The 27,093-nt window shown below is 53.9% G+C and overlaps 4 protein-coding genes across 9 annotated transcripts in view; 2 read left to right on the forward strand and 2 right to left on the reverse strand.

Annotated features, from left to right (window-relative positions):
* Positions 1-1,651: 1,651 nt before the first annotated feature.
* On the forward strand, positions 1,652-6,757 carry LOC107206175 (cobalamin binding intrinsic factor-like). Of its 2 annotated transcripts, XM_015631758.3 has the most exons (10): positions 1,652-1,832; positions 1,914-2,096; positions 2,203-2,346; positions 2,421-2,564; positions 2,643-2,818; positions 2,905-3,142; positions 3,252-3,393; positions 3,471-3,589; positions 3,676-3,716; positions 6,679-6,757. In XM_015631758.3, exons 1-10 carry the CDS (start codon positions 1,763-1,765, stop codon positions 6,697-6,699), a joined length of 1,278 nt encoding a protein of 425 aa, XP_015487244.1. In that variant the 5' UTR covers positions 1,652-1,762; the 3' UTR covers positions 6,700-6,757. The 2 variants fall into 2 exon arrangements, with proteins under 2 accessions (XP_015487244.1, XP_015487243.1); XM_015631757.3 differs by lacking the exon at positions 6,679-6,757 and having other exon boundaries at positions 1,653-1,832; positions 3,676-3,795.
* Positions 6,758-9,357: 2,600 nt separating this feature from the next.
* On the reverse strand, positions 9,358-11,881 carry FEN1 (flap structure-specific endonuclease 1). Its single transcript, XM_015631759.3, has 2 exons — positions 11,810-11,881; positions 9,358-11,248 (listed from the first exon to the last, which is right to left on the reverse strand). The coding sequence occupies exon 2, from the start codon at positions 11,245-11,247 to the stop codon at positions 10,087-10,089; it is 1,161 nt and encodes a 386-aa protein (XP_015487245.1). The 5' UTR covers position 11,248; positions 11,810-11,881; the 3' UTR covers positions 9,358-10,086.
* Positions 11,862-12,618, forward strand: TMEM258 (transmembrane protein 258). The gene is made up of 3 exons (XM_015631761.2): positions 11,862-12,002; positions 12,079-12,188; positions 12,341-12,618. The coding sequence occupies exons 1-3, from the start codon at positions 11,877-11,879 to the stop codon at positions 12,465-12,467; spliced, it is 363 nt and encodes a 120-aa protein (XP_015487247.2). The 5' UTR covers positions 11,862-11,876; the 3' UTR covers positions 12,468-12,618.
* A 1,238-nt stretch (positions 12,619-13,856) lies between these two features.
* Positions 13,857-27,093, reverse strand: part of MYRF (myelin regulatory factor) — a 44,177-nt gene continuing 30,940 nt past the window's right edge. The window contains exons 10-28 of one of the 5 annotated variants that reach the window (XM_033515051.1): positions 26,654-26,764; positions 26,303-26,393; positions 25,252-25,452; positions 24,514-24,622; positions 23,995-24,104; positions 23,388-23,548; positions 22,877-22,949; positions 22,220-22,308; positions 21,811-21,879; positions 21,231-21,311; positions 19,997-20,082; positions 19,734-19,895; positions 18,937-19,042; positions 18,764-18,837; positions 18,589-18,676; positions 18,197-18,271; positions 17,972-18,074; positions 17,380-17,454; positions 13,857-17,173 (exon numbers count right to left, since the gene is read on the reverse strand). In XM_033515051.1, coding sequence (XP_033370942.1) covers positions 17,087-17,173; positions 17,380-17,454; positions 17,972-18,074; positions 18,197-18,271; positions 18,589-18,676; positions 18,764-18,837; positions 18,937-19,042; positions 19,734-19,895; positions 19,997-20,082; positions 21,231-21,311; positions 21,811-21,879; positions 22,220-22,308; positions 22,877-22,949; positions 23,388-23,548; positions 23,995-24,104; positions 24,514-24,622; positions 25,252-25,452; positions 26,303-26,393; positions 26,654-26,764 — 1,951 coding nt within the window. In that variant the 3' untranslated portion in view covers positions 13,857-17,086. Of the gene's footprint in view, positions 17,174-17,379; positions 17,455-17,971; positions 18,075-18,196; positions 18,272-18,588; positions 18,680-18,763; positions 19,043-19,733; positions 19,896-19,996; positions 20,083-21,230; positions 21,312-21,810; positions 21,880-22,219; positions 22,309-22,876; positions 22,950-23,387; positions 23,549-23,994; positions 24,105-24,513; positions 24,623-25,251; positions 25,453-26,302; positions 26,394-26,653; positions 26,765-27,093 lie in introns of all 5 variants that reach the window. The other 4 variants (XM_033515050.1, XM_033515048.1, XM_033515047.1 and 1 more) reach the window with 4 other exon arrangements.

The raw sequence follows: 27,093 nt of genomic DNA on the forward strand, positions 1-27,093 counted from the left end.
TGAGTGACTCTGGCGCCATGTGGTGTCTGCCATCTTGGGTGAGTAACTCTGGCACCATGTGGTATCTGCCATCTTGGGTGAGTGACTCCAGTGCCATGTGGTGTCTGCCATCTCGGGTGAGTGACTCTGGCGCCATGTGGTGTCTGCCATCTTGGGTGAGTGACTCTGGCGCCATGTGGTGTCTGCCATCTTGGGTGAGTGACGCTGGCACCATGTGGTGTCTGCCATCTTGGGCGACTGGCATAGGCTTCTTAGAAGCTGCTTTTGCAGTTTTTTTCGTATTTTATCAATTTTAACATATCCATTAAAGTTCTCCAGGTAGTTAAAACACTCAGCAATTTTGTTGCCTCTAGAAGCGAAGTCAAATAGCAATCAGCTGACTTTTTCCCAGATTTTAACATTAAAGGCAGCATCTGTGGTGATTTCTACATCCTGGATCCTATAAAACTGCAATAAAGTCTCTAGAGCCTTTTTATCATTCTCAACCCCTCTTTTACTTAAAATCAAATTCCAAATATTCACTATAGCTCGATCTTCTGCAGAAATTGTACTACCCATGTCCCAGCAGTAGCTCACCCTTTTATGTCCTCTTCTAGATGGTCACAGCTCCTCGGCTGTTGGTAGCTCTTTGGCTATCTCCTGCACACAGCTCTGTAGGCTGTTTTTTCCCTCACACAGCTCCGGCTGTTCTCTTTGCAGCTCTGGCTGTAACAGCTCTCTGGCTGATAACTCTCTGGATTTTCTTTCACACAGCTCTCTAGACTGTATTTTCCTCACAGCTCCCAGCTGCTCCTCTCTGTCACTCCATCTCCTTTGTTTTCTCACGGCTTAGTTACCATCTTCATGTCAGAGGTCACCATATGTCGTGGTCAGGGGAGAGGGAGACAGGACACAACGTGCCAAGATTCAGGCAACAGAGAGCGCTTATTGGTGTGCACAGCTCTTTATGTGGGCTATTCAAAAAGACTCCGCATTCAAACCTGATTGGCTGTGATTTGGTTACCACCCAGCTCACTGACCAATAGCAGCTTGCTTATGCTTTTGTCAGGGATTGGCTCTCTGTAGGCAAACCCCTCCTCCTTTTAGGAACAGACTAGCTGTTCCCCTGTTACAGGACACCTCCAGAAGCAGTCTGTGAGGGACAGGGACAAAACTCAGACTACAATTCCAGAAATGAACAGGCTCTGTCTTCCCATCACCTCTGGGCTGGGTGACTGTATGGCAGCAGGATAAGAAACCAGTTAGACGGGAATTTCTCTCCCTTATCCTGAACTGCCTGTGCCTGATGCAGGCATTGTCCTTGAATTGCTTTCCCAGCAGGGTCCAGTATGACCTTCTCAACCATTTTTCTTAGTACTGAAGTTAGATTATCAGAGCTGGAATTTCCTGGAAAAGTCCAAGCGGGATACAGCTGGAGAATGCCCAGCCAGCAACGGAGCTTCTCAGGCTTCCAAGACTTTGGGTGGAAGATTGAGATGGTTCCTCCTGGGACATACTGGGATGAATCCCATACAACATCACAGCCTCATGGATACTGAAGTGGTCCAAGTGGTCCCCAGTGATCCCAAATGGAAAATCACTGCCCCTCCTCCCCCACTGGACACACAGATAAGCCAGTGGTGCTTGGCAGAGCCAGCGCAGCTGTGGGAGGGCAGGTGACTGGAGAAGGACATTGGGAACAGCTAAAAGCAGAGAGGACGCCCAGAGAGCTGAATTCCCACAGGACTCTACCACCCTGAGTGGGTCAGCTGGCTCTCGGAGGATGTTTGGCATGGCTTTGGGCATCGGGGTCCTGCTGGCCCTGGTGGGCTGCACGGCCACCGAGAGCTGTGGTGAGTGCCAGTCAAACATGGAGAACCAGAAGAGAATATGGATATGACACAGGATCCTGGTGACCTCTCCTCTCCTTCCAGTGGCCCCACAGGACATGGTTTCCCAGCTGCTCCAGCGTTTGGAGGGATCTGTGAATTTCGAGGAGGCAGCAAATCCCAGTGTCCTGCTGGCCATGAACCTGGCTGGGGGGGACAGTGATGGTCCCATCCACAAGTGGCTGCTCCAAGAGCTCAAGGAGGAGGCAGTGAGAAGAGCCCAGAAAGGTATGGAGGGAAAGGAGGGAATGCACTAGCTCCTCAGGGACTAGGTTTCTGCCAGTATTTGTGGTGCCCAGCTCAGCACAGCCCAGCTGCCCTCTTGTCCCCACAGACATGACATCGGGACAGGTGGCTCTGCACGTCCTTGCCCTCCTCTCCTCCTGCCAGGATCCGCAGCATGTCCATGCCCTGGAGCAGACCCTCAACCTGATCCATGTTCTGCAGCAGAAAACAGATGAGGAGATGGCTGAACTGGGTTTGTTGGGATTTAGGGGCCTTAGGGGTGTCACTGTCCCCACACCCTGTCATCTTGCCACTCCTTGCTTTCAGAGGCCGAGGGGATTCCCAAAACTACCCTGTACAGTGTGGGCCTGGACACCCTGGCCCTGTGCCTGGCTGACGCGGGTGGTGCTCAGGGGCCATCGGTGGCCCTGGCCAAGCAGGTGCTGAGCCCTGAGAGCCACCTCTCCGTGGGTAAGGAACCCCTCTGCTCCCACATTCCCACTCCTGGGGTCTATCCCAAGCCTTGGTGGTGACTCCGGGATCCCACAGACACCCGGGCCGTGGTGGCACTGGCACTGGCCTGCGTCTACAACTATGTGGAGCTCCAGGACGTGCGGGATCTGCTCCAGGAGGCACTTTGGACAGTGAGCAACAGCTTCCTGGATGAGCAGGAGAAAGGGAGTGGCATGATTGGAAATATCTACAGCATGGGGCTGGCCCTGCAGGTAGGAGAGGTGCCAGGGGAGTGTGGTGTCACGGCCACCTGGTCTCCTTCCCCGATGTGTCATTCCACCTTCCACCCGCTCCACAGGTGCTGGAGGCCACAAGGAAGTTTTATGCCCCACGGAAGTGGGACTGTGCCCAGGCCTTCTCTGTGGTGTTTGCCCACGACTACCAGCAGCCCATGGCCATCGCCCAGGTGCTGCCAGCCCTGGTGGGCAAGTCCTACCTGGATGTGGCTGGCCTGGACTGCGCTGCCACCCAGGATATGTCCCCAAGCCGACAGTTGTCCCTGTCTCCAATGCTGGGGACACACGGTGTTCCCAGAGGTACGCTGATCCCACCTGGAGTCCTCCAGACCCTGCAGGGATGATGTTCCCAGCCTGTGCCCGCAGGGGGTGTGCCAGGTGACCACCCTGCCGCTCTCTCCCTGCACAGCCCCCATCCAGGTGACTTACTCCATCACCAACAAGCTCCAAGGAAAACACTTCCACTACTCAACCACAGTGACAGTCCCAAGTGGCTCCACTCTTCTCGAGGTGATGGAGGTGGCAGAAGAGGAGAACCCCCAAATATTTAGGTGAGATCCAGAGTGGCTTTGGGGGTGGGATTTGGCATTTCCCCACTCAGGTCTGAGCCTCCTCAACTCTCCTGCAGCTTCCAAACAGAACAGACATCCTGGGGTCCCTATGTGACCTCCATCCATGGGCTGGCTGGCAGCACGGATGACAGGACCTACTGGCAATTTCTCAGTGCTGGGGATGCCCTCGATGAAGGTGGGGCAGGGGCCCAGGCCTGGGAGTGGGGAGGAGCCTGTGGTGGGGGTCTCCATGTCCCAGCCTCACTCATCCTTGTGCCACAGGGGTTGGAACCTACAAACCACACGACGGGGAGCACATCCAGGCTGTCTTCAGCACCTACTGATGCCACCAAGACACCCTGGACCCCTCCAGGGAGCAATAAAGTTCCATTCCAGCATGTCCTTCTGTGTGTGTGTGTGTGTGTCTGTGCCTGGGAGAAAACACAGCTCACATCCCTTTGGAATTCATTCCTGCTTAATTCCATGAGCTCAGCTCCTCCCCTTCTCTTCCCCAGCATCACACACAAACACAGCCTCTCAAACTCCATTGAATCAATTCTCCACTGGACATCAGCAAAACCTTTCCCCAGCAGCCACGGATTTGTTCCTCCGGCCACATTCCTGTGCTTCACTCCAACCTATTCTGATCCCCACACATGCTCTCATGGCATTAATCAGATGCAATTATCTCTGATTATAACAATCCCAATTAGCATCAGCCTCAGGCCACCAGTTGTATTTCTCCCCGGAAATCCGCAGCTGGTGGCCTGGGGTTGCAGCTGATTCTAATCCCAATTCTGTGAGTCCATCTCTGGCCAGGAGTCACCAGCACCTCCCAGCTGGGTCCCAACAGCTTTCCAGCCAGCCCCATTCCCAACTCCCACTGGGCCTTGCACAGCCAGACCTTCAGTCTGGACCTACTCCCAGATGGACCCTTCTCACCCAAACCATTCTACGGTTCCACAGACACCATCTCTAGAAGGAGCTGTGAGGGACGGGATCCAAACTCTTCCTAACAACCCAAAAACCAGCACCCACACCCTTCTATCATCTCCAGGACATGTGGTCTTATCCCAGACATCACACCGGTCAGACAGGAGCCATCCTGTCTGACTCAACCCACAGCGACAGTGCCACCCTCCAGGTCCTTCCATGACCACACAGATAAGCTGGCACTGTGTGTGGCAGCAGCACAGTGGGTGTGGGTGGGCAGGTGACCACAGGATGGAGCCAGGAGCAGATAAAAGCAGGGGGCACAGCTGGAGAGATGAGTGCCCACGGGACTCTGCTGCCCTGAGTGGATCAGCTCTCCTGTGGACAGAGGATGCCCGGCATGGCTTACAGCATCGGGGTCCTGCTGGCCCTGCAAGTGCCATGGTCACACAGGGCTGGGGTGAGTGCCAGTCCTCCTGCAGTGGCACTGCAGACAGACCGGTGACACTGCAGGGGGACAAGTGGGTGACACACAGGGCTCCTGCTGACCTGCCCTCGGTGGCAGAGGGGTGCCAGGCTACAGTCACCCACCACCACCTGGTCCAGAAGCTGCTGCAGCGCATAGAGGAATCTGTCAAGTTTGACGAGCCACCGAACCCCAGCATCCTGCTGGCCATGAACCTGGCTGGAGCCACCCATGGCCACGTCCACAGGTGGCTGCTCCGGGAGATAAAGAAGAACGCAGTGGAGAGAGCCCAGACAGGTGGGGAAAGGAGAGGAGGAGAACCCAGGGTAGGGAGGGGGTGCACCTGATCCCAGCAGACCCCGTACTCCAGGCTCGGCACCGCCAGCTCTCAGGATGCCATGTCCCATCCCACCACTGTGTCCTCTTGTCCCCACAGACATGACATCGGGACAGATGGCTCTGCATGTCCTCACCCTCCTGTCCTCCTGTCAGGACCCCTGGCGTGTCCATGCCATTGGGGAAGACCCTCAACCTGATTCCTATCCTGAAGCAGAAAATGAACGGTGAGATAAGCAAAAACAGTACACAGGGACATGAGGGAAGGATTGGGGGAACTAGGGGGGAGTCACCCTTGCTGCACCACATCAGCTCACCCCTCTTTATCTTGCAGTGATCACCTAGTATGGAGAGAGCCTGGCCATCCTGGCCCTGTGCCTGGTGAAGGAATACAACAACCAAGATGCAGTTGAGGCCGTGGCCAAGGAGTTGCTGAACCCCAAGAGCTCCCCCTGTGTGGGTAAGGGAACCCTCTAGCCCCGCTGTGCCCACTCTGCTCCCAGTGTCTCCAGGCTGCTGGCAGTGACACTGGGATCCCACAGACACCCGGGCCATGGCGGTACTGGAGCTGGTGTGCACCTACAACCACACAGACAAGCAGGATCTGATCCATGACGCACTAAAGGTGGTGAACAATGATTTCCTAGATGAGCAAGAGAGGAGAAATGGCATGATTAGGGATATCTACAGCATGGGGCTGGCCCTGCAGGTATGGAGAGGGGCTGTGGGGTCACAGCTCCACTCCCTGGTTGCTCGTGACACTTTCCACCTCCTCCACAGGCTGTGGAGATGTCAAGTGAGTTTTACGCCCCTCAGAAGTGGAACTGTGCCCAAGCCTTCAGCGTGGTCTACAATCAGGACTACAAACAGCCCATGGCCATAGCCCAGGTGCTGCCTTCCCTCGTGGGCAAGTCATACCTGAATGCAGGTAGGCAGGGCTGAGCTGCCACCAACAGAATGTCCCCAAGCCAACAGCTGTTCCTGTCTCCAGTGCTGGGGACAATCAGGGTTCCAACCTGAAGCCGACCCGTGGGGATGACACTCCTGCCCTGTGCCAGGTGCCCACCCTGACCCTCTCCCTGCCCACAGCTTCCATCACGGTGCAGTTCTCCATCACCAACACACGGAAGAATTACTTCCACTACTCCACCTCGGTGTGTGTCCCAGATAACTCCACGCTGCTCTTCATGATGAAGGTGGCAAGGAATGAGAAACCTGACGTCTTTTGGTGAGAGCAAGAGGGTGGGAGAGAATGGGAAGTGTTTGCATCCCCCCACCCAGCTCTGAGCCCACTCCCTTTGCCGGCAGCTTCCAGATGGAGCAGACATCCTGGGGTCCCTATGTGACCTCCATCCATGGGCTGGCTGGCAACAAAACTGAAAGGACCTACTGGCAGTTCTTCAACTGCTGGAGTCCCCTCCAGAAAGGTGGACACCTGGGGGATGTGGGGCACAAGGGGCTGTGCTTGGGGGTCTCCATGTCCCAGCCTCACACATCCCTCTGCTGCAGGGGTTGGTACCTACAAGCAAAAAAACTGAGAGCACATCCAGGCTGTCTTCAGCACCTACTGATGCCACCAAGACACCCTGGACCCCTCCAGGGAGCAATAAAGTTCCATTCCAGCATGTCCTTCTGTGTGTGTGTGTGTGTGTGTGTGTGTCTGTGCCTGGGAGAAAACACAGCTCACATCCCTTTTGAATTCCATGAGCTCAGCTACTCTCCTTCTCGTCCCCAGCACCACACAGTGCAAGTACAGCTTCACCCAATTCCTTGGAGACAAGCCATGTCCCTGGCTCCATCAGCCAGGAAGTGAGGCCATCATCCTCCTCATCATCACTGTGTCCTACCTTTGCTGAGAATCCTTCCATCTGTTCTGCTCCAGAGGGCCAGCAGTATCCACATGGAGCCCCTCACTCCTGGAACCACTGGTGTGCTCTGGGGCTGTGAGCACCAGGGTAAGGCGGGGCTGTGACGTCACACAGGTGTCCCATCCACAGCACTGTGACATCAGCACCGTGTCTCTACAGGACATGTGCCACACCCCCCCGGCTTCCAGTGTGGCCAAGATGGGACATGGATGAAGCCATGAGTTTCCTGCTCCCCCTGCTTGTCCTGCTGGTGGCCAGTACAGCCGTCCTGCTGGCCACCAGCATTTGGAAGGAACGGAAGCGCCTCAGAGGCCGGGCCAGAGGGTCCCGGCGCAGCCGAGCGACTCCAGAGGCTCCCGGTTCCCCCCCAGCTGAGGAGACCCCTCCCCACGGCCCGGCTGCTCCCGGGAGCCCCCTGTACATCCCCTGCGGCTGCGGCCCCGGCTGTGCCCCCTGTGCGACAGCGGCCCGGGAGCTGCAGGACCTGGTGACGCCGCTGTGGCCCGGGGTGTCCTTCCCGCAGGACTCGGAGATGTGGCAGCTGTTGTGGGAGGACCTGGGGCAGCTGCTGGAGCGAGGCCACCTGCCCTGCTGTGCCTCCTCCTGCTTCTCTGGGAGTCCCCAGCCCTGCAGGAGCCCACCCCCAAGATCCCTGATCCATTGGAAAACATCTGCCGCTGGAAAATGCTCAGTCCTCCGCAGAACTCGACGCCGGTTGAGATCCTGCCCCCTTCCAAGAATGTCCATCCCTCGGAAAGGCTCCTCCATTTCCATCCAGACCCTCTGTGACCCGTGTTGTGCTCCAACTGGAACCTGGCCCGTTCCTTCCAAGAAGCAAGTGGAAGTGTCCTGGAGCCACCGGTGCCCAATCCATGGCTCCCAGGATCCTGCGGCAGAGCCATCTGGGCAGACTCTCCGCACACTGCTGGACAAGAGGCTCCAGCAGCAAAGGCAGCTGTTCCCATGTCCAGGATGCTCCCTGGAGTTGGCTATGAAGGACGAGGGAGATCTTCACACCTGGGATATTTATAGCAAAGGTCTCCATCCCTGCCAGAGCCTCCATGAGATCTGCTGGACTCCAGATGGAGAAGCCCACATGGACAGGTCTCCCTGCTGCCTTGGAGCTGTGGCTATGCACAGAACTCACCAGATACCCACGGATAGGAAAAGCCTGGAAATACAACTGGGAGCCCAAGCAATTCCAGCAAAGCATTCCCAGCAGCAAGTGGCACGGCAGAAAGTGTCCCTGAGCTGCTGGTGCCCAAAGCATGGCTCCCAGGACACTGCAGCAGTGCCAGAGAAAACCCTCCAGGCAGTGCTGGACAAGAGGCTCCAGCGGGAACGGGAACACCCCCTTTTCAAGGGCGCTCTGGGGAGATGGCTGTCACGGCTCAGGATGCAGCCCATGGCAGCAGTGGGAACACTGTAGCATTCTCTGTGCTGGATAAATTCGGTGTTTCCTCAAAAGCTGTGTGAGAGCTCCCACTGTTCTACTTTCCACTGGGATAGGGTTCCTTTCTTCCCAGGAGCTGGCACGTGTTGGGTTTGGACTCAGGATGGGAATGCTGTGGGTAATACATGGGTCATGGCTGAGTCAGCCAGAAAACTGGAATAAAGGAGTCGAAAATCCATTTAATTTGAACTAAGAGGTGGAAAAGGGGAAAAGGTGGAAAAGTATTCCACTCTTCCCATTGGGAGACCACCCACACCTGAGAGCCCCAAACCCCCTTGCCCCCTCTGATGGGTCCCGAGCTTCCCACAGCCCTTGCTCCCGGGATAAAGAGTGGAACTGAAATTCATTAATAATGATATCATTGTCAGAGGCAGTAGGAATCTGTTTGGAATGAGAAATGGAAGAAAAATGGAGTGAAATACCACAAAGTACCAGGTAGGGAGAGGGTGGTGGAAAAGCAGCTTTTAGAACTGGTAAATTTCCCAGACTTATTTCCAGATATTATTATTTTAAAATAATTTTTTATCCCTCTGCCACAAAACCATTCCTGTACCTATGGCGGTATTTGGAGATAAAAGAGGAATACTTAATTTTAAAACTTCTGGTGAGAAAAACAATTATGGATTGAAACATGCAAGTGAATCCACCACAGCAAGGAAACATAAATCCCAATTTTAGCAAGATTAATGGATAATAAATATTTAATATTAATTTTCCAACAAAACAAGCCAGCTTCTTATTTTCCAAATGAGCAAAGAGCTGACTCACAGATTTTTCATGTCTGTGAAGCATCCAAAGAGCTCAAAATTGGAATTTCTTGTGCTTCAGACTGTGTTTGGTTTGTTGGCTGTAATGGAGTTCCCTCTAAAACTGGGATTTTCATTTAAAAACATGGCTTAAGACACTTCTCTGGAGAAACAGTGTCTTTGTGTTCAAATTTTATTCTGAAAACAAAACCCATCCTGTGGCTCTGACAAGCAAAAAACTATAGAAAATACAGAATAAAATAAAAAGTAAATTGTTTTAATTCCCATCCTGGGACCTGTAAGTGTGTACAACACAGAAAAATGCCTCTGGAATTCAGGGACTGAAGAGGCTGCAGTTCTAGGCTTATGGATATTTTTATTTTTAAGCATTTCTAAGCAAATTTCAGGCCGGGAGAGCTGAAGTCTGGGCTCAGCTTTCCTTGGATTACGCTCTAAAAGTGGGCCAGGACATTGCTGAAATTCAGATCACAACTGGGTTTTAAATAAGAAGAGTGACCACGAAAAGGGAAGGAAAAACCTTAATGAACTCTTGTTAAAGGGAGAATTTTACCTCCTTAATTGAAGCCTCCTTCCCAATTCCAGCTTGCCTTCCACTCCTATCTTTCTAGTTTCTGCTTGCATCTACCTTTTCTGGGATGGATGAGATCAGGCTAAAATCTACTTTATCCTGAATCTGCTCTGCGGCTGTTCAGCTTTGGAATTCTGAGATCTGGGTGTGTTTGTGCCCAGAAACTGTTCCACTCTGCTGGCCTCATCCGTTCCTTCCCAGCACTAACATGCAGCACTGACACACAACTCTCATTAGTCTAAAATGCTTCGTTAAGCCCCCCCAAAAACCCAATCCCAGAGGTCTACAGGCGCCCAATCCGGTTATTTTGCCTTTTTAGTCTTTGTGGCTGAGGTGCCATTGGGCTTGGAGTTGGTCTTGGTTTTCTTCTTGGCTGCTCCCTTGGGCTCCGGTTCCTTGCGCTTGGCCGAGGTGATGGATCCGGTGACCTTGAAGAAGTCGTCGAGCCGGCCCTGGGTGCTTCCCTGGCGGCTCTTGCTCAGCCTCTTAACGCCGTTGCGGATGCGCTCCTCGTTGAACTGCTTCTCCCCGCACATGAACTGCACCAGCTGCTCCTCGTCTGGCTCGCTCCACTTCAGCTCCACGGTGTCGGGATCAATCACATCGGGCTCCAGGAAGAGCTTCTGGGCCTCCCTGTGCAGCCAGTTCTCGGGCAGGGGGTATTTCTTGGTGTCGAGCTGCTGCACGATCTTCTCGATGGATTTGTGCTCCCGGATGAGCTCCACAGCGCGCTTCGGCCCGATGCCGCGGATGCTGGCGCAGTAGTCGCAGCCCAGCAGGATGCACAGGTCCACAAACTGCTCCCAGGTCAGCTGCAGATCCTGCAGGATCCGGTTCAGGTGGAACTCCTGGATGGGCAGTTTCTTGGTCTCACTGGCTGTGAGGTGCCGCATCAGAACGGGGCTGCCGAAGGTGAGGCAATCCATGTCCTCTGTGGCGGCGGCATAAACCTTCCCAGCCTTCACCAGGGCGGCACAGCTGGCCTCTGCCTCTCCGGGTGCCTCCACGTAGGGAATGCCCATCAGCGTCAGCAGCTTCTTGCACTCCTGCGTGTGCTGCGGGGTCACCTTGACCAGCCTCTTGCTGTACTTCTCAATGTTCTCCTCCTCCCCTGCTTCCTGCGCTTCCTGCAGGTGCTTCTCTGCCTCGGCTCGGCGCTCCGTGCGCTTGGCCAGCTCCCCGGACTTCAGCTGCGGGGGCTTCCCATCAAACACGTACACTGGCTTGATGCCGTTCTCCACCATGCGGATGGTGCGGTAGAACATTCCCATGAGGTGGCTGGTGGTCTCCCCATCCTCATTCTGGAGCACGTCGGCTCCCTGCCGCACAGCGATCAGGAACTGGTAGATGCTCATGGAGGCATCGATGGCCACTTTCCGGCCAAAGTAGGACTTGATGTCGTTCTCCCGGATGGCCGCGGGAGCCACGTCGGCAATAAGCTTGGCCAAGCCATGGATTCCCATCCTGGGGAAAGGAAAAAGGGGATGTTGAGATCAGGCTCTGCATGAGGAATGCTCGGCCACCGAGGTGGGGGGAAGCAAAGAGGGCAGTGCTTCCCCTGCGAACCATCACTCCAAGGGCTGTGGCCTCTACTGGCAGCCGCTATCCCGAGTCTTGCCTCAGGCCACCTTATCCCTCACCACGCCCCTCCCGGCTCATCATTTCTACCCTCCCAACCTCTGCCCCTCCCATCCCAATCCCTCTCCCGTAAATTTGATTATCTCCACCATTACAACCATCCAGACCCCATCACCTCCCCATCAGCTCTTATTTCCCAGCAACCTCGCTTCCCTCCCCCTCAGAGCCTCCGTTTCCCCTCAGATCCCCGCTCTTCCTCAGCCGCCATTAGCGCCTCAGAGCCTCCGTTTCCCCTCAGATCCCCGCTCTTCCTCAGCCGCCATTAGCGCCTCAGAGCCCCCGTTTCCCCTCAGATCCCCGCTCTTCCTCAGCGCCATTAGCGTCTCAGAGCCCCCGTTTCCCCTCAGGTTTCCCCTCAGATCTCCCCTCTCCCTCAGCCGCCATTACCCGGCCGCTCGCGCCTCCGCCGCTCCCGCGCTCCGCCGCCGTGCTCGCCGGGAGCCGCCGCCAGCCAATGGGGAAGCGGCTCGCGCTCGCCGCGCCTCCTTCCCGTCCTCACTTCCACTTCCGGCGGCGGAGGAGGCCGGACGTGTGGCGGCGGGAGCGGAGCCGACGTGTCGCAGCAGGGACCGGCGACATGGTGAGGGTGGGGATGGGGGGAACCGGGGTTTGCCACAGGGGGCCCGGCCCCGCTGAACACCGCCGTGTCCCCGCAGGAGCTGGAGGCGATGAGCAGATACACGAGCCCGGTGAACCCGGCCGTGTTCCCGCACCTCACCGTGGTGCTGCTGGCCATCGGCATGTTCTTCACCGCCTGGTTCTTCGTGTATCCCCGCGGTTGAGCGGGCGGGGCGTGCTGTCCCCTTGCTGTGCCTTCCACTCCTGGATTATCGCCCTAATTCCCGGGGCCAGGGGAGCGGGTGGGGGTCCCCTCGCCTTGTTGTGCCTCTGTTACCACCTTAACCCCCGGCCTGGCAGCTACGAGGTGACATCCACCAAGTACACCCGGGACATCTACAAGGAGCTGCTGATCTCGCTGGTGGCCTCGCTCTTCATGGGCTTCGGCGTCCTCTTCCTGCTGCTCTGGGTCGGGATCTACGTCTGAACCCCCCGGGGGCCTGGATGGGGGACTCGGGGAAGCTCTTTTTATATTTCTTTTTTATTTCAACGAGAAAACGCCTGTAGCAGGTGTGGTCTGTGACGGGCAGTGATCCACAGGTGAATAAAAGTGGCTCTGTGACACACCTGCCTGGAGACTGCTGGTTTGGTTTTGGTTTGTTTTTTTTTAACCTGTCTTTTTCAAAGGGCTTAGATAGAATTATGGAGAGTCTAAGGCTGGAAAAGCCCTTTAGGATCATCCAGTCCAACCATTCCTCCAGCACTGCCAAGGCCACCACTAACCTGTGTCCCCAAGTGTCACAGCTTTTAAATCCCTCCGTGGATGGGGGCTCCACCTCTGAAGCCTGTTCCAGTGCTCTAAAACCCTTTCCATGAAGGAATTCTTCCTAATGCCCAACCTAAACCTCCCCTGGTGCATCTTGAAGCTGTTTCCTCTTGTCCTGTCACTATCCTTGGGAGAAATGACCAGTCCTACCTGGCTGCACCCTCCTGTCATGGAGTTGTAGAGAGTGAAAAGGTCCCCCCTTAGCATTTCTCTCTTCATATTGGCACAAGATCCAGGTACTTTGGGATGTGCTCACTGTTATCCCAGATTTCTGTGCTGTGCGTGGTCACAAGTGTTCCAGTGCCACCTTGTGTCCGGATGCAGCCAGGCTGTGCAAAATAAATCCTAAATCTGCTTTTAATCCCTCAGCCTCCTTTGTCATCACATCCCCTCACCCTTTCTTTTGGAAATGTTATGCTGTTCTCATCCCTAATCAGGAGTTTTGTGGTGCTGGATGTGCCCTTCATTAATTCCTGAATTAACTGCCTGACCTAGAAACAAGGAATTGATTTATGTGTCTTTAAGAGGCAGATTGGAATTTTAGCCCAGCTTTCAAACCATTCCACTTCCAAATCACAAATTCAAGCCCAAATTTCCTTCTGTGGACTTTTGGATCTTTCTGGATCTGAGCCTGTCCTCTGACATGAGCAATGAGAGGTCAGAGGCAGGTTTTCCTCTTCCTTTCTTTTTCCTTCCCTTCTCCTCTTTTGCGCTCTTCCTTTCTCCTTTTTCCCTTCTTTTTTCTTCTTCCTCCTTTCTTTGTCCTTCTGCTTTCTTTTTCTTATTTCCTATGCCCATTTAACCTTTCTTTTTCCTTTTTATTTTCTTAATTTTTCCTCCTTCCTTCATTTTCCCTTCCTAATGTCTTTCCCCTTCTTCGTTTTCCTCCTTCCTTTCTCCTTTTTACCTCCATTCCAAAGATCCATGACTGGGCATATCCAGAAGCTTCTGCTGACTAAAGACCAGGAATTTCCTCCATCCCATGGGCAGTTCTATAGCCACTCACCTGAGTTATTCCCTAGAAAGGGAGGAAAACACCAGGAGGCATCCTTGGATACAAAGCAGTATTTATATATTTTATTCATATGGGCACATTTACCTCCAGCATAAAACAAAGTCTAAATAAGCAAAACAAAACAAAACAAAAAAAAATAAATCCAGGGAATCCAGAGACTCAGCTCTCAAATTCAGCAAAATATAAATATAAATCAGGAAGAAAAGAGGGAAACCACGCTTGTTCCCCACAAATAAAAACCAGGAATCAATAATAACCTGCTACAAATGCAACTCTACAAACTGGCTGGCAAAATACAGTGATTAAAGCTGTGGCAGCAACATTTAAACCAACAAAATTAGTGCTTTACGTGGTGTTTTTTTCCTTAATTCTTCCAGTGGTGCCATAGTCTCTATTTACAGGCTTTAAGCTCCAACAGTAGGACAGAAGAGTTGGGAATTTGCTTTTGAAACAACTCCCAAACAGCCTCGTTCTCCACCCTTTTTTCTTCCATTTCTGCCGGGAATGTCTCTTTGCCGCTGGATAGGGAGGGATTTCCCCAAGCTGGAGAGGTCGGCTCAGAATTCCCTCCATCCCACGCAGGGAAAGGCCTGATTGTGAACTCTCTTGGTACTGATTTGGGACAGGGAAGGGGCAGAGATGCATTTTGGGGGGGGGAAATCCACGCAGACAGATGTTTCTACAGGCCTGGAAGCAATTCCATGACTCTTGCATTTTATAATTCTGAACCCCTTTGGAGCTCTCGTTGCTGCCTCGCTGGGAAGCAGCTGGTGGATGATTTTTATAATGGAATCCTGGAATTGGGTGGGAAAGGGCCTTAAAGCCCATTCAGTCCCACTAGTCCAGGCAGCTCCAAACCCATCCAAACTGTCCTGGAACACTTCCAGGAATAGAACATCCAAAACTTCTCTGGGCAACCTGTGCCACTTTAAGACATAAGGTACTACTGACACTAAAAACTTCATCCTTGAATCCCTGTCCTCTCCTGATCCCAGGGATTGCTGCCAGCTCCACGTGGGTAGGGCTGGCTTTGGCACTCCAGGAATTGCCACATCCCAGTTAAACCTGGGCACCATTTCTGAGGCAGCATTTGGGAATATATATGGGAAAACACTGTTCCCTTGGGTTGTTCCATAGGGAAAAAGGCACTAGAGATGTTTCCAAGCCCTCAGGCACTTGGTTTGTTGGGGAGCTCCCTAAATCCCATGGCTGAGTGTCCTGGGGACACCTGAGAGATCCCAACTCCTCCTGGGCCACCACTGATTGATTCCTTCCCCCAGGAGCGGGGTGGGATGCACTGGGGTGTCTTGGCTGAGTGGGGGTGATTGCTGGCTCTGGCCCCCCAACATTCCCTGTTTCCTCTTCCAAGGGCTTTTATCCCAGCTCAGCATCACTCACCTGAGGAAAGACATGCCAGCCTGGGCCACTGATTGCCAAGGGGACAATAAACCTGCCAAGGAAGTCACTTCCCAGCTTAAAACCAGGAAAAACCGCTCAAGGCAGGTGGAAGGAAGAGCACTCAGCTACATCCAGGTGTTTTCTTCCCAATTCCAGGGAAAAACAGAGAATCCTGCTGAGCATGAAGCCCCCCTGCTTGGGGCATCCTGTCGTCCCACTGAGCTTCCCAAAACTGAGTTTTCCAACTGCTTGGCTGCTAGGAATTCCCTGCTCACCCACTATTCCCTGCTTCCCAGGATTCAGTGGATTTTAGTAACTATAATTCAGCATTTCCAGGCCTTGAAACCTGCCTACAAAACGTTTTTGAAGGCAGATGCCAAATTCAAGTGACATCACCAGGAATTTTGGGGCTGCTTTGCTCGGATAAGCTCAGGAGGGGGATGATGTGAGATAAAACCAGACGTGCCCAGGAACCATCCATCACTTTACCTGGATAAAATCCACCTTTGTTTTCCCAGAGCAGCTTTAAAATGATCAGCATGTGGCATTCCCCCCTCACTTGTTTCCTCAGGGAAATCCATCTTGGAATAACCTGGAGGTGGCTGAGCCTCCAGGAATGCAGACAACTCCTTTGTAGCACAAGGAGCAGGATGGGGAGGAGGAAGCACAGGGAGCCACTTGGCTTTCCCACAGGACACACGTGGCTCAATGGGGCCAGAAGGAAATTCCTATTTTTTTACAGCTTAAATCCCACAAGAATTCAGTAGTTTAGCAAGTTAAGGGCTTGTAACAGTAAAATATCCCAAATCCCTCCAGTGCAACTCTGTGAGGGCAGGGACAGCCTGCAGCTGCTGCCATCCCAACTTTAGGGAGAACACCACCCCTCTCCCGAGGCAGAGGTCCCACCTGGACACAGATCCTGGTGTTCCCAGGGACTCAGCCTTGCTCTGCAGGGCACTCCAGGCTTTGCCAGTGCTGCACATCTGGGCAGAGGTTGGCACAGGCTCCAGAGCCGACCAGGCAGCTCCGCACATGCCACTTCCAAGTGGATAAAAATGGATCCCACCACACTTAATGTGGGTAAATCCCTGTCATGTGTTATCCCTGGCCTGGGGACAGGTGTCCCCAGGTGTGGCATGGCCTCAGCAGCAGCTTGAGTGGGGGGTTTATCCATTTAGACCTGGATATCCCACATGGATATGGGATGTAAGAGCACAAAGAAGAGGGGGTATGATGTCGAAGCTGCTCCTTCTCTGGTTGTTCCTAGAGGAACTTGCCCACTGGCAGGTCCAGGAGTCTCTGGGAAGTGGCCCTGGGCCAAGCAGAAGGAACAGCAACTCCAGTGTACGACTTCCAGTAGGTCCAGCCATCCTTTCCAGGCCAAACTCCAGCATTTGGCTCTTGGAAAGAGCTCCAGTGTTGAAGCAATTCCAGTGTTGTGAAGAAGTGATGTGGGACAACTGAGAGCACCGGGATGGGGCTCCTGTCCATGGAAGGAGCATCCCTCTGAGATCTGGCAGAGCCATCCAATGCTCAGTCCAGTGTGATGCTTCCAAATCCAGTGTTGGAAGGGGAGGGGGAAGTGATGGAGGACACAAATGTTCCCATAAGGGAAGGAGAGGGATGTGGGATGCTGGGAATCGGTGCGAGGTCCCCCCAGGAGCCACCACGGGGCTGGTGGTGGCTTTTAGGTCCTGTATGTGCTGAGCTTCAGCGTCTCCAGCCATCACCATTCCAGCTCCGGAGCTGCCGCAGGACACGGGGATGAGGTGGGGCTGGGGGCCAGTGGAGCAGGGAATTCGGGAGGCTCCCAGTGGCACCAGTTCCCCTCCTGTCTCCGAGCAGAGGGCACTGGTGCTGCCAGGACTCACTCACAGAGCCAGTAGAACTGGAAGTAATAGTCAGTGAAGAGGTGTCCCAGCTGCTCCAGGGAAGTGTCGCAGTCAGCTCGGCCCTGGGAAAGGGAAAAGCAGCTTAGAGAGGGGTGCGACTCCAAGGGCGGAATTCTGCCTGGATTATGGGCTGGGGTAGGGACAGATCATCCTCCCACCACCCACAGAACCGTGGGAAGCTCCTGATCCTAAACCTGCATTTCCCAGATTTCCTAAATCCCACATTCCTCTCCCTCCATGTGGCCCTGGACAAGCGGCGGGCACTCACCGGCTGCGCCACTCGGAAGTGGTAGGAAAACTCGCGGAAGGACAGCATCACCAGAGGCCAGCGGTGCGTGGTGTCCTGGGGAAGGAAGGGCAAGAGCTGGGATGAGATCAGGGATGAGCTTGGGGATGTTCTTCAGGCCAGATCTGTGAGGAAATCCACAGCCTCGTGCTGTCAAGTGACCTCCATGGGTGTTTCCTGGAGCACAAGTGGGATAAGGAAGGGCTCTGGGAGCTGGGGAGGCTCAGCCTGGAAAAAAGGAGGCTCCAGGAGGACCTTCTGGCTTGGCATAACTCCCTGACAGGAGAGGGCAGCCAGGTGGGATCAGGTTCTGCTCCCAGGGAACAAAGGACAGGATGAGAGGAAACAGCCTCAAGCTGTGCCAGGGGAGGTGTAAGTTTGATATTAGGGAAAATTCCTTCATGGGAAGTGCTGCCCAGGACAGCGGTGGAGTCCTTATTCCCAGAGGGATTTAAAAGCTGTGTGGATGTGGCACTTGGGGACATGGTGGCCTTGGCAGTGCTAGGGGAATGGTTGGACTTTTCCAGCCTCAGTGATTCCATGTATATTTTGTGAGCTGTCCCCTTCTCCCTACCTGTGCATCTGTGGAGTCAGTGGAGCTGTTCCCACTCACAGCACCCTGGCAGGGATCACTGGAGACCAGCCCACAAAGGGAGATGGACACAGCGGAGGAGGAGCTGGGAAGAGAGGACAGCATGAGAGCCTGGAAGTGGGAACATGTGTCCCTTTCCTACAGAGACACCACAGCCACATCAGCCACTCCAGGGGCTCCCAAGGGACATAATCCATGGGCACTCACTTCATCTCCAGGGTCAGGTTGGTGTTCACAGCTGTCTGCTGGCTCACAGGGATGCGGTAGCTGAAATTCCCAGTCCTGGGAACACACAGAGAGCATTAGATGGCACCAGGCTGTGGGAAGGCTGGGACAGGACCCAAAACCCGTGGCGGACTGAGAACTCAAGAGGGGAGAACTTCCCAATGTCCCAAGGACGAGCCCACCACCAAACACAACCCCTGAGGAAAAGCTGGGAGCGCCAGCTCCTCTTCCCATGGAGCAGCACGTGGTGATGGCACGATGAAACACTCCAAAAAATCTTGGAAAAATTCCCAGATTTTCCTATTTGCTGCTCCCACAGTACTGCTGCCACCGAAGTGCCACCGAGGAGCCACCAGCCAGCCCTTCCCGCTCACCTGCAGGCGTCGGCAGCGGCGCAGTACTGGGAACGGATAGCCAGGTTGATCTCCAGGATCCGGATGGACTGCAGCACCGGGCTTGGCCCTGCTGGGGAGAGAACAGTATGTTTAGGAAGAGCAAATGGTGGAAAATCCCAAGAGCTGGAAGGGAAAGAAGATGGGATCCACGTACCATCCATGCTGGGCTGTTCCGTGCGGGGCCGCTCGCTCACCGGCTGCCGGAGGCTGCGCTGCTGCCGGGAGTTGCTGCGGGAGAGCGAGAGGTTGGAGATGTACTTGGATTTGCCCTGGATGTGGGAGAAGGGGGAGGAGGGGCTGGCATTGGGGCTGCCGAAGCTCTGAGACCTGTCAGGAGTCTTTGGCCACTTGGTGTAGGAGGTGGATTTCCCGGTGATGCCCCTGGATTTGGCTTTGATATTTGTCACTGGCAGGAGGGAGGGCTGGCTTTGGTCTGTGGAAAAATGGGAGAGAAGGTTGTGCTGAGAGGCAGAGAGAGGATGGCAGCACTGGGATCACCCTGTCCCCATGTCACCTCCTGATGCTTCCCAGGTTGCTCAGAGAAGCTGTGGCTGCCCCATCCGTGGAAGTGTCCATGGCCAGATTGGAAGGGGCTTGGAGCAACCTGGGATAGTTGGAGGTGTCCCTGCCCATGGCAGGGGTGGAACCAGATGGACTTTAAAGTCCCTTCTGACTCAAAGCATTCCAGGATTCTATGCTTCCATTCCCTCTGTGCCTGAAGGAGCTGGTGATGGAATGAGGAGGGAATGAGGTCAGACCTCAAGGTAGGGCTGCTCAGGTGAGCTGTGCCTGGTGTAGCTTCCCATGACCTTTTGCTGGCAACGTAGGAAGTTCCAAATCCTTTCCAGCCCCCACATCCCCCTGGCAACAGGATCCAAACTGCACCACATGGGCAGAGGATATAAAGGATATATCCAAGGATAAGGATAGAAAGGGTATCATCTCTTAGAGAGCTTCCAAAGGAGTGGAATGAGGATGAAGAGGGATCTGGAGGGGAGAGAGAGCTGGAATTGTTCATCCTGGAGGAGACTGAGGAGACCTCATAAGGAGCAGGGCAGAGGACACGAGGTGACACAAACCTTGGAGATGTCCCAGCATTTCTGGGAATCCAGGCTGGGCCTCACCTGTCCGGTTGGTGGCATGGGCAGGGCTGGTCTCCAAGGGGACAACAGAGGAGATGTCAGTGGGAGCAGCAGAGCAGCACGTGGAAAAACAGGGAGGGCTGAAACAGGCCAGCACACCGTGACTGGGAATGCCAAGGGCTGCTCCATGTGTCTCATCTGGGACTGCAGGGACACAGGGAATAAGTCAAGGGATGGAACAGGAGCAGCACCTGGTGTCCTGCAGCCCTTCCATGAAACCAGAGTCATCTCAATCCATCACCCACCGTGCTCTGGGGGGGTCCTGTGGCTGGCTCCGTTGGATGCGGCCGTGGATCGCACTGTCTGCGTCTTGTCAATGTTCTGGCTTGACCTGGAATGCAGGAAAAGATGCTGGAAACCTCCTGGATGTGGACAATGGGGTCACTTGTAGGTGGGGAGAAAAGCGTCTGCAGCAGGAGGACAGGAAGAGGGACATGGAGCAAGTGGAGATGTGGAAGAGAACAGAGTGATCTGGGAAAAGCAGGAGAAAGGCACAAGAGCCATGAAGACAGCAAGGAGAGCTCAGAAATTCCATAGGGAATCATGTGGCAGTTCCATGTCTGGCAGGGAAAAGTCACAAACGGTTCAGAGGACACCAGCAACCCTCCTGGAACATGCTGGAACAGGGTGTACATGGCAGATTTCACTCCCATCAGGAGTCTCCAGGTGGAATTTTAAGGTGCTTGGGAATCAACAGACTCCAAACTCTCGCCATTCCCTAAGGAATGTGCCTCTTATCCCTTGAAGACAGACTGTTCCTCCCCTTGCTCCTTAGAAACACACACAATCCACACAACCCCCCCAGTTCATCCCATGGAATTCCAGGTGTTTCACTGCAGCTATCCAAGACCTGAGCTGAGGACACCACAGGCATCTCCTGAGGGTAGGGGAGATGGGAAAGGGAGGGAATCCTTCTCCCAGGTCTGCAGCACAAGGAGCACTTCTGGACACCTGTGTCCATGTCTTACCTGTCCCTGAGCATCACTCCAGGTTTCTGTGGGATTAATGGAGCTTCACTCATTTAGAGGAATTAAAAAAACACTTTGTCATCCCCCAGATTTGTATAATTAGAGGGATTTCTTTTTCAGATGAAAAGAGACTCAATGCCAGTCTCCCAAAGGGAATATGGGCACAAGCCTCTGGAGGCTTCACCTTCATCCCAGTCTAAATCCAATCCTTATTCCTCATGTTCCTCCACTGCCTCATCCCTTTTCCTCACACAGCTTTATCTCACTCCTGCTCTCCCTGAAGGATGCAATTTCTTTATTTAACCTTTAATTAATTGATTTTTCCATCTCCTACTCCTAATTTCCCTCCCCTGACAAGATCCAATAACCCTTCCTCCTGGAATCTCACTGGAACTCTCACATCCCTTTCTCTGTTTTCAGCTTCTTGGTCTTCCGTGGTGCAGGGAAAAGAAAAGAAATCAAGAGAAAGGACAAAGGAATTAAATAATGAAATAATGAAACAGTCACATACCGTGGACACAGAGCGACCGGAATTCCGGGACCCCCATGCCGAAAGAGGGCCAGGAGACAGGCAGTGGGTACAGCAAAGGAGCTACAGGACAGTGCAGGGAAACAGGGAGAACAGGAAAGTGGGAAGATGACCAGGAGGACGGGGAATGAAAGAGGATATGGAAGATAATGGGAAGGAAAAGACAAAAATGGGGAAACCGAAGACAAAGCGGAAGGAAAATGTGTTGGAGGAGAGATGTAAGGAGGGAGAAAAATGGGAGAAGGAAAAGAGAGGGAGAAAAAGAGACTCATTATTAGGTTACACCATCTCCCAAAGCTGATCCAGCCCTGGTGCATCAGTGGGATGAGGCTGTTTTAGTCCAGCTGAGGCATCCAAGGAACATTCAGCACATCCTAACAGGACATTCTCTTTTCCTTCTCTATCCCTCACTTCTTGCTCAATTCAACTGCCATCACACTGGGGTGTGTGGCTGTGCTTGGCAGGGTTTGCAGCTCTGGAGTTGTGCTCAGTAATCCCAGTTTCTGTGCTCCAGCCTCTCCCAGGTGACCTCATCCCTCCCAGCGATTCCCAAAATACCCACCCATCGATGTCCACGAGATCCTCCTCGCTGCGCAGGCTCAGCACGTAGAGCGTGGACATGGACACCACACTGGAAAAGAGAGATAAGGACAGGTAAGGAGGAGCAGGGATCAAGGATACAGCATGGGATCAATCTGCTTCCACGGGATTCCAGCCCAGGAGAGATGGATGCCCCATCCCTGGAAGCACCTGAGGTCAGATTGGAGCAACCTGGGATAGCAGAAGTTGCCAGCTCATGGCAGGGGACTGGAACCAGATAAACTTCAACGTCTCTTTCAACCTAAAGCACTCCAGGATTCTCTGGAAGAAGCTGCAGATCCACAGCCCCTTGCTGCACACCCCATGGATGGCCCAGCCCCAAGGGATGAGCTGGAGGGAGCAGATGCAGAAGCCCAGGAGTGGGATCTCACCTGAATGCCATGATGATGACCAGGGCAATGATGGTGCCCTGGAGGAAGCGCTGGCTGATGCAGGCCTGCTCCGGGACAACTGACGGAGACTGCGAGGGAAAAAATCCTGGATCAGCTCAGGACCCCCTGGATCAGCTCAGCTCCCTCACTGCTCTGGTCCTTGCACAGATCTCCCCCAGCCCATCCTCAGCTCTCTTCTTGCCTCCCTGAAAAACCTGACTTCCCCAAGTTTAGAAGTCATTTAATGTCTCCATTAGGAGATAGAACAGAAGATCATGGGAAAACTGAGGTTGGAAAAGCCCTCTAGGATGATGGAGTCCAACCCTTCCTCCAGCACTGCCAAGGCCACCACTAATCCATGTCCCCAAGTGCCACATCCACATGGTTTTTAAATCCCATCAGCAATGGGGACTCCACACCCGCTCCAGTGCCTGACAGCCCTTTCCATGAAGAAATTTTTCCTAATATCCAGCCTAGCTCTCCCCTGGCACAACCTAAAGCCATTTCCTCTTGGATAAGCCAGGGAGGAGAGCCTGATCTCCTGGCTCCAACCTCCTTCCAGGGATTTGTGGACAGTGAGGTTGCCCCTGATCCTCCTTTTCTTCAGGCTGAGCCTTCTCTGCTCCCAGCACTATTCCTTTGGGATCCATCCCTTACCTTGCTGGCTACTTTGTGGGGTCTCTTTTTGTGGGGCACACTTCCTGCCCGGCTGAACTGGCTCCCAGTTTGGCTGCAAGGAGAAAGGAGGAATGGAGTGGAGCTGGGCAGGAATAGCTCTCCAAACCATTCCCAGACAAAAATAGGATTTTCTGGGAGGGAAAAGACCTCTCTGTGGTGTGACAGTCACAAACCCTTTTGGTGCTCTGCCCCAAAACCGGCATAGGCAGGGTCAGGATGGAGATTTTGGAAGTATGGGAAACTCTTTGCCATGAGAAAGCAACTGACTTTAGGGAAACATGGAAACCATTCCATCCTGGGTGTAGTTGGGCTGGTCCTGTGGGAATTCCAAACTTCCCCAAGCTCAGCTCTTTGAATCCACTCCAGGCCAAGCAACACCAGCCAACATCCCACTCCTTCTTCATCTCCCTGTTCCCAATCCAATGCCCCTTGGAGGGGGGATTCCCATTCCTGGGATGAAAGGGGACACTCCCTGTGGCTCCATGGGTACCTGAAGGCTCCAGAGCTCACAGTTGACTTCATGCTGTCCAGCCTCTTGAGCTTGGCCAGCTTGTGGCTCCACCTCTCCAGCTCATCGATCCGTGTCTCCAGGTTATCCGTGAGCTTGCACAGCTCCTTCACGGCTCCCACGTTCTCCATGAAGATCCGCTCCTGTCAGGGAATCAGGCCAGCAGGCTGAGGCACACCTGGATCTGGACGATCCATGAGTGCTGTGGGAGACTGTCCCCTCGATTCCCAGAGCAGCAACCAGGCTGCCACAGGCTGGGAAAGGTCAGGAAACCAGGTGCTCCAGGTTATCCTGACATAAGCACTTTATCTTATCTGGGAAAGGGAGATTAGGACTGGGAGCCTCCCTGCAGGAAGCTGCCAACAAGGAGCCCTTCCCAAGGGAGATGCTGCCAAATTTCACCAGCATCAGGCTGGTTCCTCCCTGCCAGTGTCTGATATCCACCCAGGGCTGCTCCCGACTTCTGGAAGACCAGCTGGCTCTGAAACTCATCTGGGAGCATTTCCCAGGCATCACACTTTCCCTCTCCCATACCCAGCTCCACGATTCCCTCGAGCCAGAATCCCCAGCCCCCCAGGCTGCCACCAACCTTGTTCACCACCAGGAAGTTCTCCAGGGTTTTCCCATTGGAAAAGACCAAGTCCCCAGTATCTTTCACAGCTTCTGGGAGGATCTCCTTCACTTCCTGAGCAATGACACCTGTGTGGAGGTGGAACAGTGGGATGGGATCATCCTGCACCCCCTGAATACTCAGGGAGTGACACCAGGGGTGTTCCCTCCTCATTCCGAGCTGTGCAGGGCTCCTTGGAGACCCTGAAGGGCAGATGATGGTCAGACAAGGCTGCTCCCCAAATTCTGTGGATAGGGATCATCACCCCACCATAGTGTACTTGGAGAAACCTTCTCCCTGCGGGAAGTGCCACCTCCTCTCCTGCTCACTAAAGAGGAAATTGTATCAGATTCCTTAATTTGGGAGGTTAAAAGGCCCTTCTTGCCCACCCCATACCTGGGGAGCTGCCCTGGTACAGAGCTCGGTACAGTCCCTGGGAAAGGCAGGGAATTCCTGTGGGACATTCCTGTGTCAGAGGCATATTCCCGTGGGATGTACCTGTCTCAGAGGTGCTGTCAATGCCCACTGTGGCTGCAAACTCGGGTTTGTAGCTGTAGTGCACCAGCCTCATCCTGGAGATCCGCTTCAGCTGCTCTGTGGTGTCCACCTGGGACAAAACAGGCACATGGAATTCCCAACAGGATATTGCTTCTCAAATCCCCACCACTTTTCATCCAAGCAGGACAACCCACTGTGGCCCATGTGATCTTCTGTGGGAGATCACCCTAAGCCCTGAACTGTGCTCTGAGCAGCCATAAGGACAAACAATGGGGTTCATGTCCAGGTTGGGACAAGATCCTTGGATGGGGAAATCAGGAGACTGAGTTTCCTTGCAGAATCAGACACAGGAAAGAGACAGCTCCCAGAAATAGGTGACATTATATCCAGCTTTTCTGCACAGGAAAATCCATCTGAGAGGAATTCAGAGCAGATCCAAGCCTCTCACCCAGGCTCTGGCAAGGCCCGGTGTGGTACCTGCCATATTGACCTTTTTTCCACTTGTTTTCCACCTTTTTCCCACTGTTTGCCACTTCTGGCTAACACTGGAAGAGTCAATATTCCCTAAGACACGGTGGACTGGCTGTGTTTGAGACAGAAAGAATCCTAAGGCACTTCCCATCCACTCTGCAGTCATAGGATCATGGAATATCCTGAGTTGAAGGAGACCCACAAGAATCATTTGAGTTCTTCAGACTCCTGGTGACCCCAAGCCCACCCTGTTTTCCAGGTTCTCACCTCCTGGATGTCCTCTTTCACTCGGGCATCCGAAGGGTGCATCAGGGACCCCATGACCTTCACATTGCCATGGACCACCAGGGCTTCATCCGGGCGGTCCGTGTTGATTCCCACGCGGCCGTGGTGGAAGACGGTGTCTGGGAGCTGCGCCCGCTGCCAGAGCACGTCACTGTCACTCTCAAACTGCCCCGGGTTGGAAGCCTGTGGGGAAATGGGAAAACAGCAACAGACTGAAAGGCAGGGAGGGGAGTGGTGGGAAGCAGAGATGGGGAAGGATGGCCCTTCCTGCTCCTCTCCTCCCCCTAAAGGAATATCCTTGCTTCCTTCAGCTGTTACCCCCAGCTATCAGTGTTCCAGCCACTCAGGACAGCAGGAAACCAAGTGACATGGATGACACTCCTGGGTCCCAAATTCAGAGCATTCCAGGCTACCTGCAGTTCCCTGAAATCCTGTGCTGGACATCCTGGAAGCTGCCTAATCCATTGTGGACTTGTTGTCTGAGGTCCCTGTTTGGGTTTTACTACCTGTTTTCACGTTTTGGAGCTGAGTGCTCCTGTAAAACCCTGGAAGAGCCTGGGAATGGTGCCTTTCTTTTCCTGCTCCTCTGCCTTAGGACATGAAAATGTGATGGTCTGGGAAAGTGCCCAATTTTCCAATTTTTTTTTTCCAATTTTTGCATCTTCTTGTTCCTGCTGCAGAGTTCCAACACTCTTCCCTCATTCCTAACAGTTCTACTGGACACTGATCCCATTTGGAGAATGGGATTCCTGTAACAGGTTCTTGAACCAGGTATGGAAAGTCTGTAGCCAGAACCCAAGTGTAGACAGGAAAAGCAAGGCAGGGAGAGTCTGGAGGAGGTGGGAGAGGTGGGAAATCAAGTTTGGAAAAGACCACAAAGAGCATCAAAGCCAACCCAGCACTACCATCACATTCACCATTAAACGACGACCTCAGGTGCCACATCCACATGTTTTCTGAACGTGGAATGTGGGAAACAGCCCAGGATGGTGCAGCAAAGGAGTGTGGATAGAGGGAGGAGATGGGGATTTACCCGGACGATGATCCGCTCGGAGATGTGAGCTGCCAGCGTGTAGTTCTGGTTCTGGGCATGTGCCTGCAGGGCCACCACCAGCATGAAGTACCTGCAGGAGGACACAGCTCAGGGACACAGCCTGTGCTGGGAAGAGGTGGATCACCATCCTCTCTGGGCACCACGGTGGGCTTGCAGCACCTCCTTGTGCTGGGTGTCCCCAACCCCTCCCAGAGCAGGGACACCCTTCTAGTGTCCGCAATCCAGGCCCTATTCCCACATCCCACTCCATCCACTCTGCCCAACCCAGGGACGGGCAGATCCACAGGATTCTCAGGATGTTCTGGAAGAGGCCCCCGTGTCCTCCCTCACCTCTGGTCTGGGTTGGGTTTGCCTTTTTTCCTCATGTTGTTGGCCGTGGTCTCGCTGAAGTGCAGCCGCCCCACAGTGACCTTGGTGACCTGCTCCGGGGGCAGGTTCACCCTGGAAGGAAAGGAAAACAAAGGAATGAGTGAGGATGGTGGTTATCTGGGAATGGTGTCTCTCTTTTCCCACTCCTCTCCTATCTCTTCCTTCCTTAGGGGGGAAGTACACAGTTTTCCTGCACCTGGAGGCCTTGAACCCACCAACACTCCTCCCTCATTCCCAACTGGACACTGGTCCAATCGTGGGACCTGCAACACATTCTTCAAGCCCTGAGGAAGCAGGTATGGAGAGGCTAGAGCCACAGCCTGGAGAAGGAGGGCTTTCTTGGGAATGGCCTTCTCCTGGCCTGCTCCACCATGGCAGGTCTATGAACTGGGTGCAGAGCA

Source organism: Parus major, chromosome 5, assembly GCF_001522545.3.
Source record: "Parus major isolate Abel chromosome 5, Parus_major1.1, whole genome shotgun sequence".
In the NCBI taxonomy this organism is placed as follows: Eukaryota; Metazoa; Chordata; class Aves; order Passeriformes; family Paridae; genus Parus; species Parus major.

What these genes read in the sequence shown, in the direction of transcription:
- LOC107206175 (XM_015631758.3), top strand. Translation starts at nt 1,763, where the DNA reads ATGTTTGGCATGGCTTTGGGCATCGGGGTCCTGCTGGCCCTGGTGGGC. An exon ending in GAGAACCCCCAAATATTTAG is followed by an intron (nt 3,394 to 3,470) that starts GTGAGATCCAGA and finishes ACTCTCCTGCAG; the next exon opens with CTTCCAAACAGAACAGACAT. An exon ending in TGGGGATGCCCTCGATGAAG is followed by an intron (nt 3,590 to 3,675) that starts GTGGGGCAGGGG and finishes CTTGTGCCACAG; the next exon opens with GGGTTGGAACCTACAAACCA.
- TMEM258 (XM_015631761.2), top strand. Translation starts at nt 11,877, where the DNA reads ATGGGGAAGCGGCTCGCGCTCGCCGCGCCTCCTTCCCGTCCTCACTTC. An exon ending in CAGCAGGGACCGGCGACATG is followed by an intron (nt 12,003 to 12,078) that starts GTGAGGGTGGGG and finishes GTGTCCCCGCAG; the next exon opens with GAGCTGGAGGCGATGAGCAG. An exon ending in TTCACCGCCTGGTTCTTCGT is followed by an intron (nt 12,189 to 12,340) that starts GTATCCCCGCGG and finishes CCGGCCTGGCAG; the next exon opens with CTACGAGGTGACATCCACCA.
- FEN1 (XM_015631759.3), bottom strand. Translation starts at nt 11,247, where the DNA reads ATGGGAATCCATGGCTTGGCCAAGCTTATTGCCGACGTGGCTCCCGCG.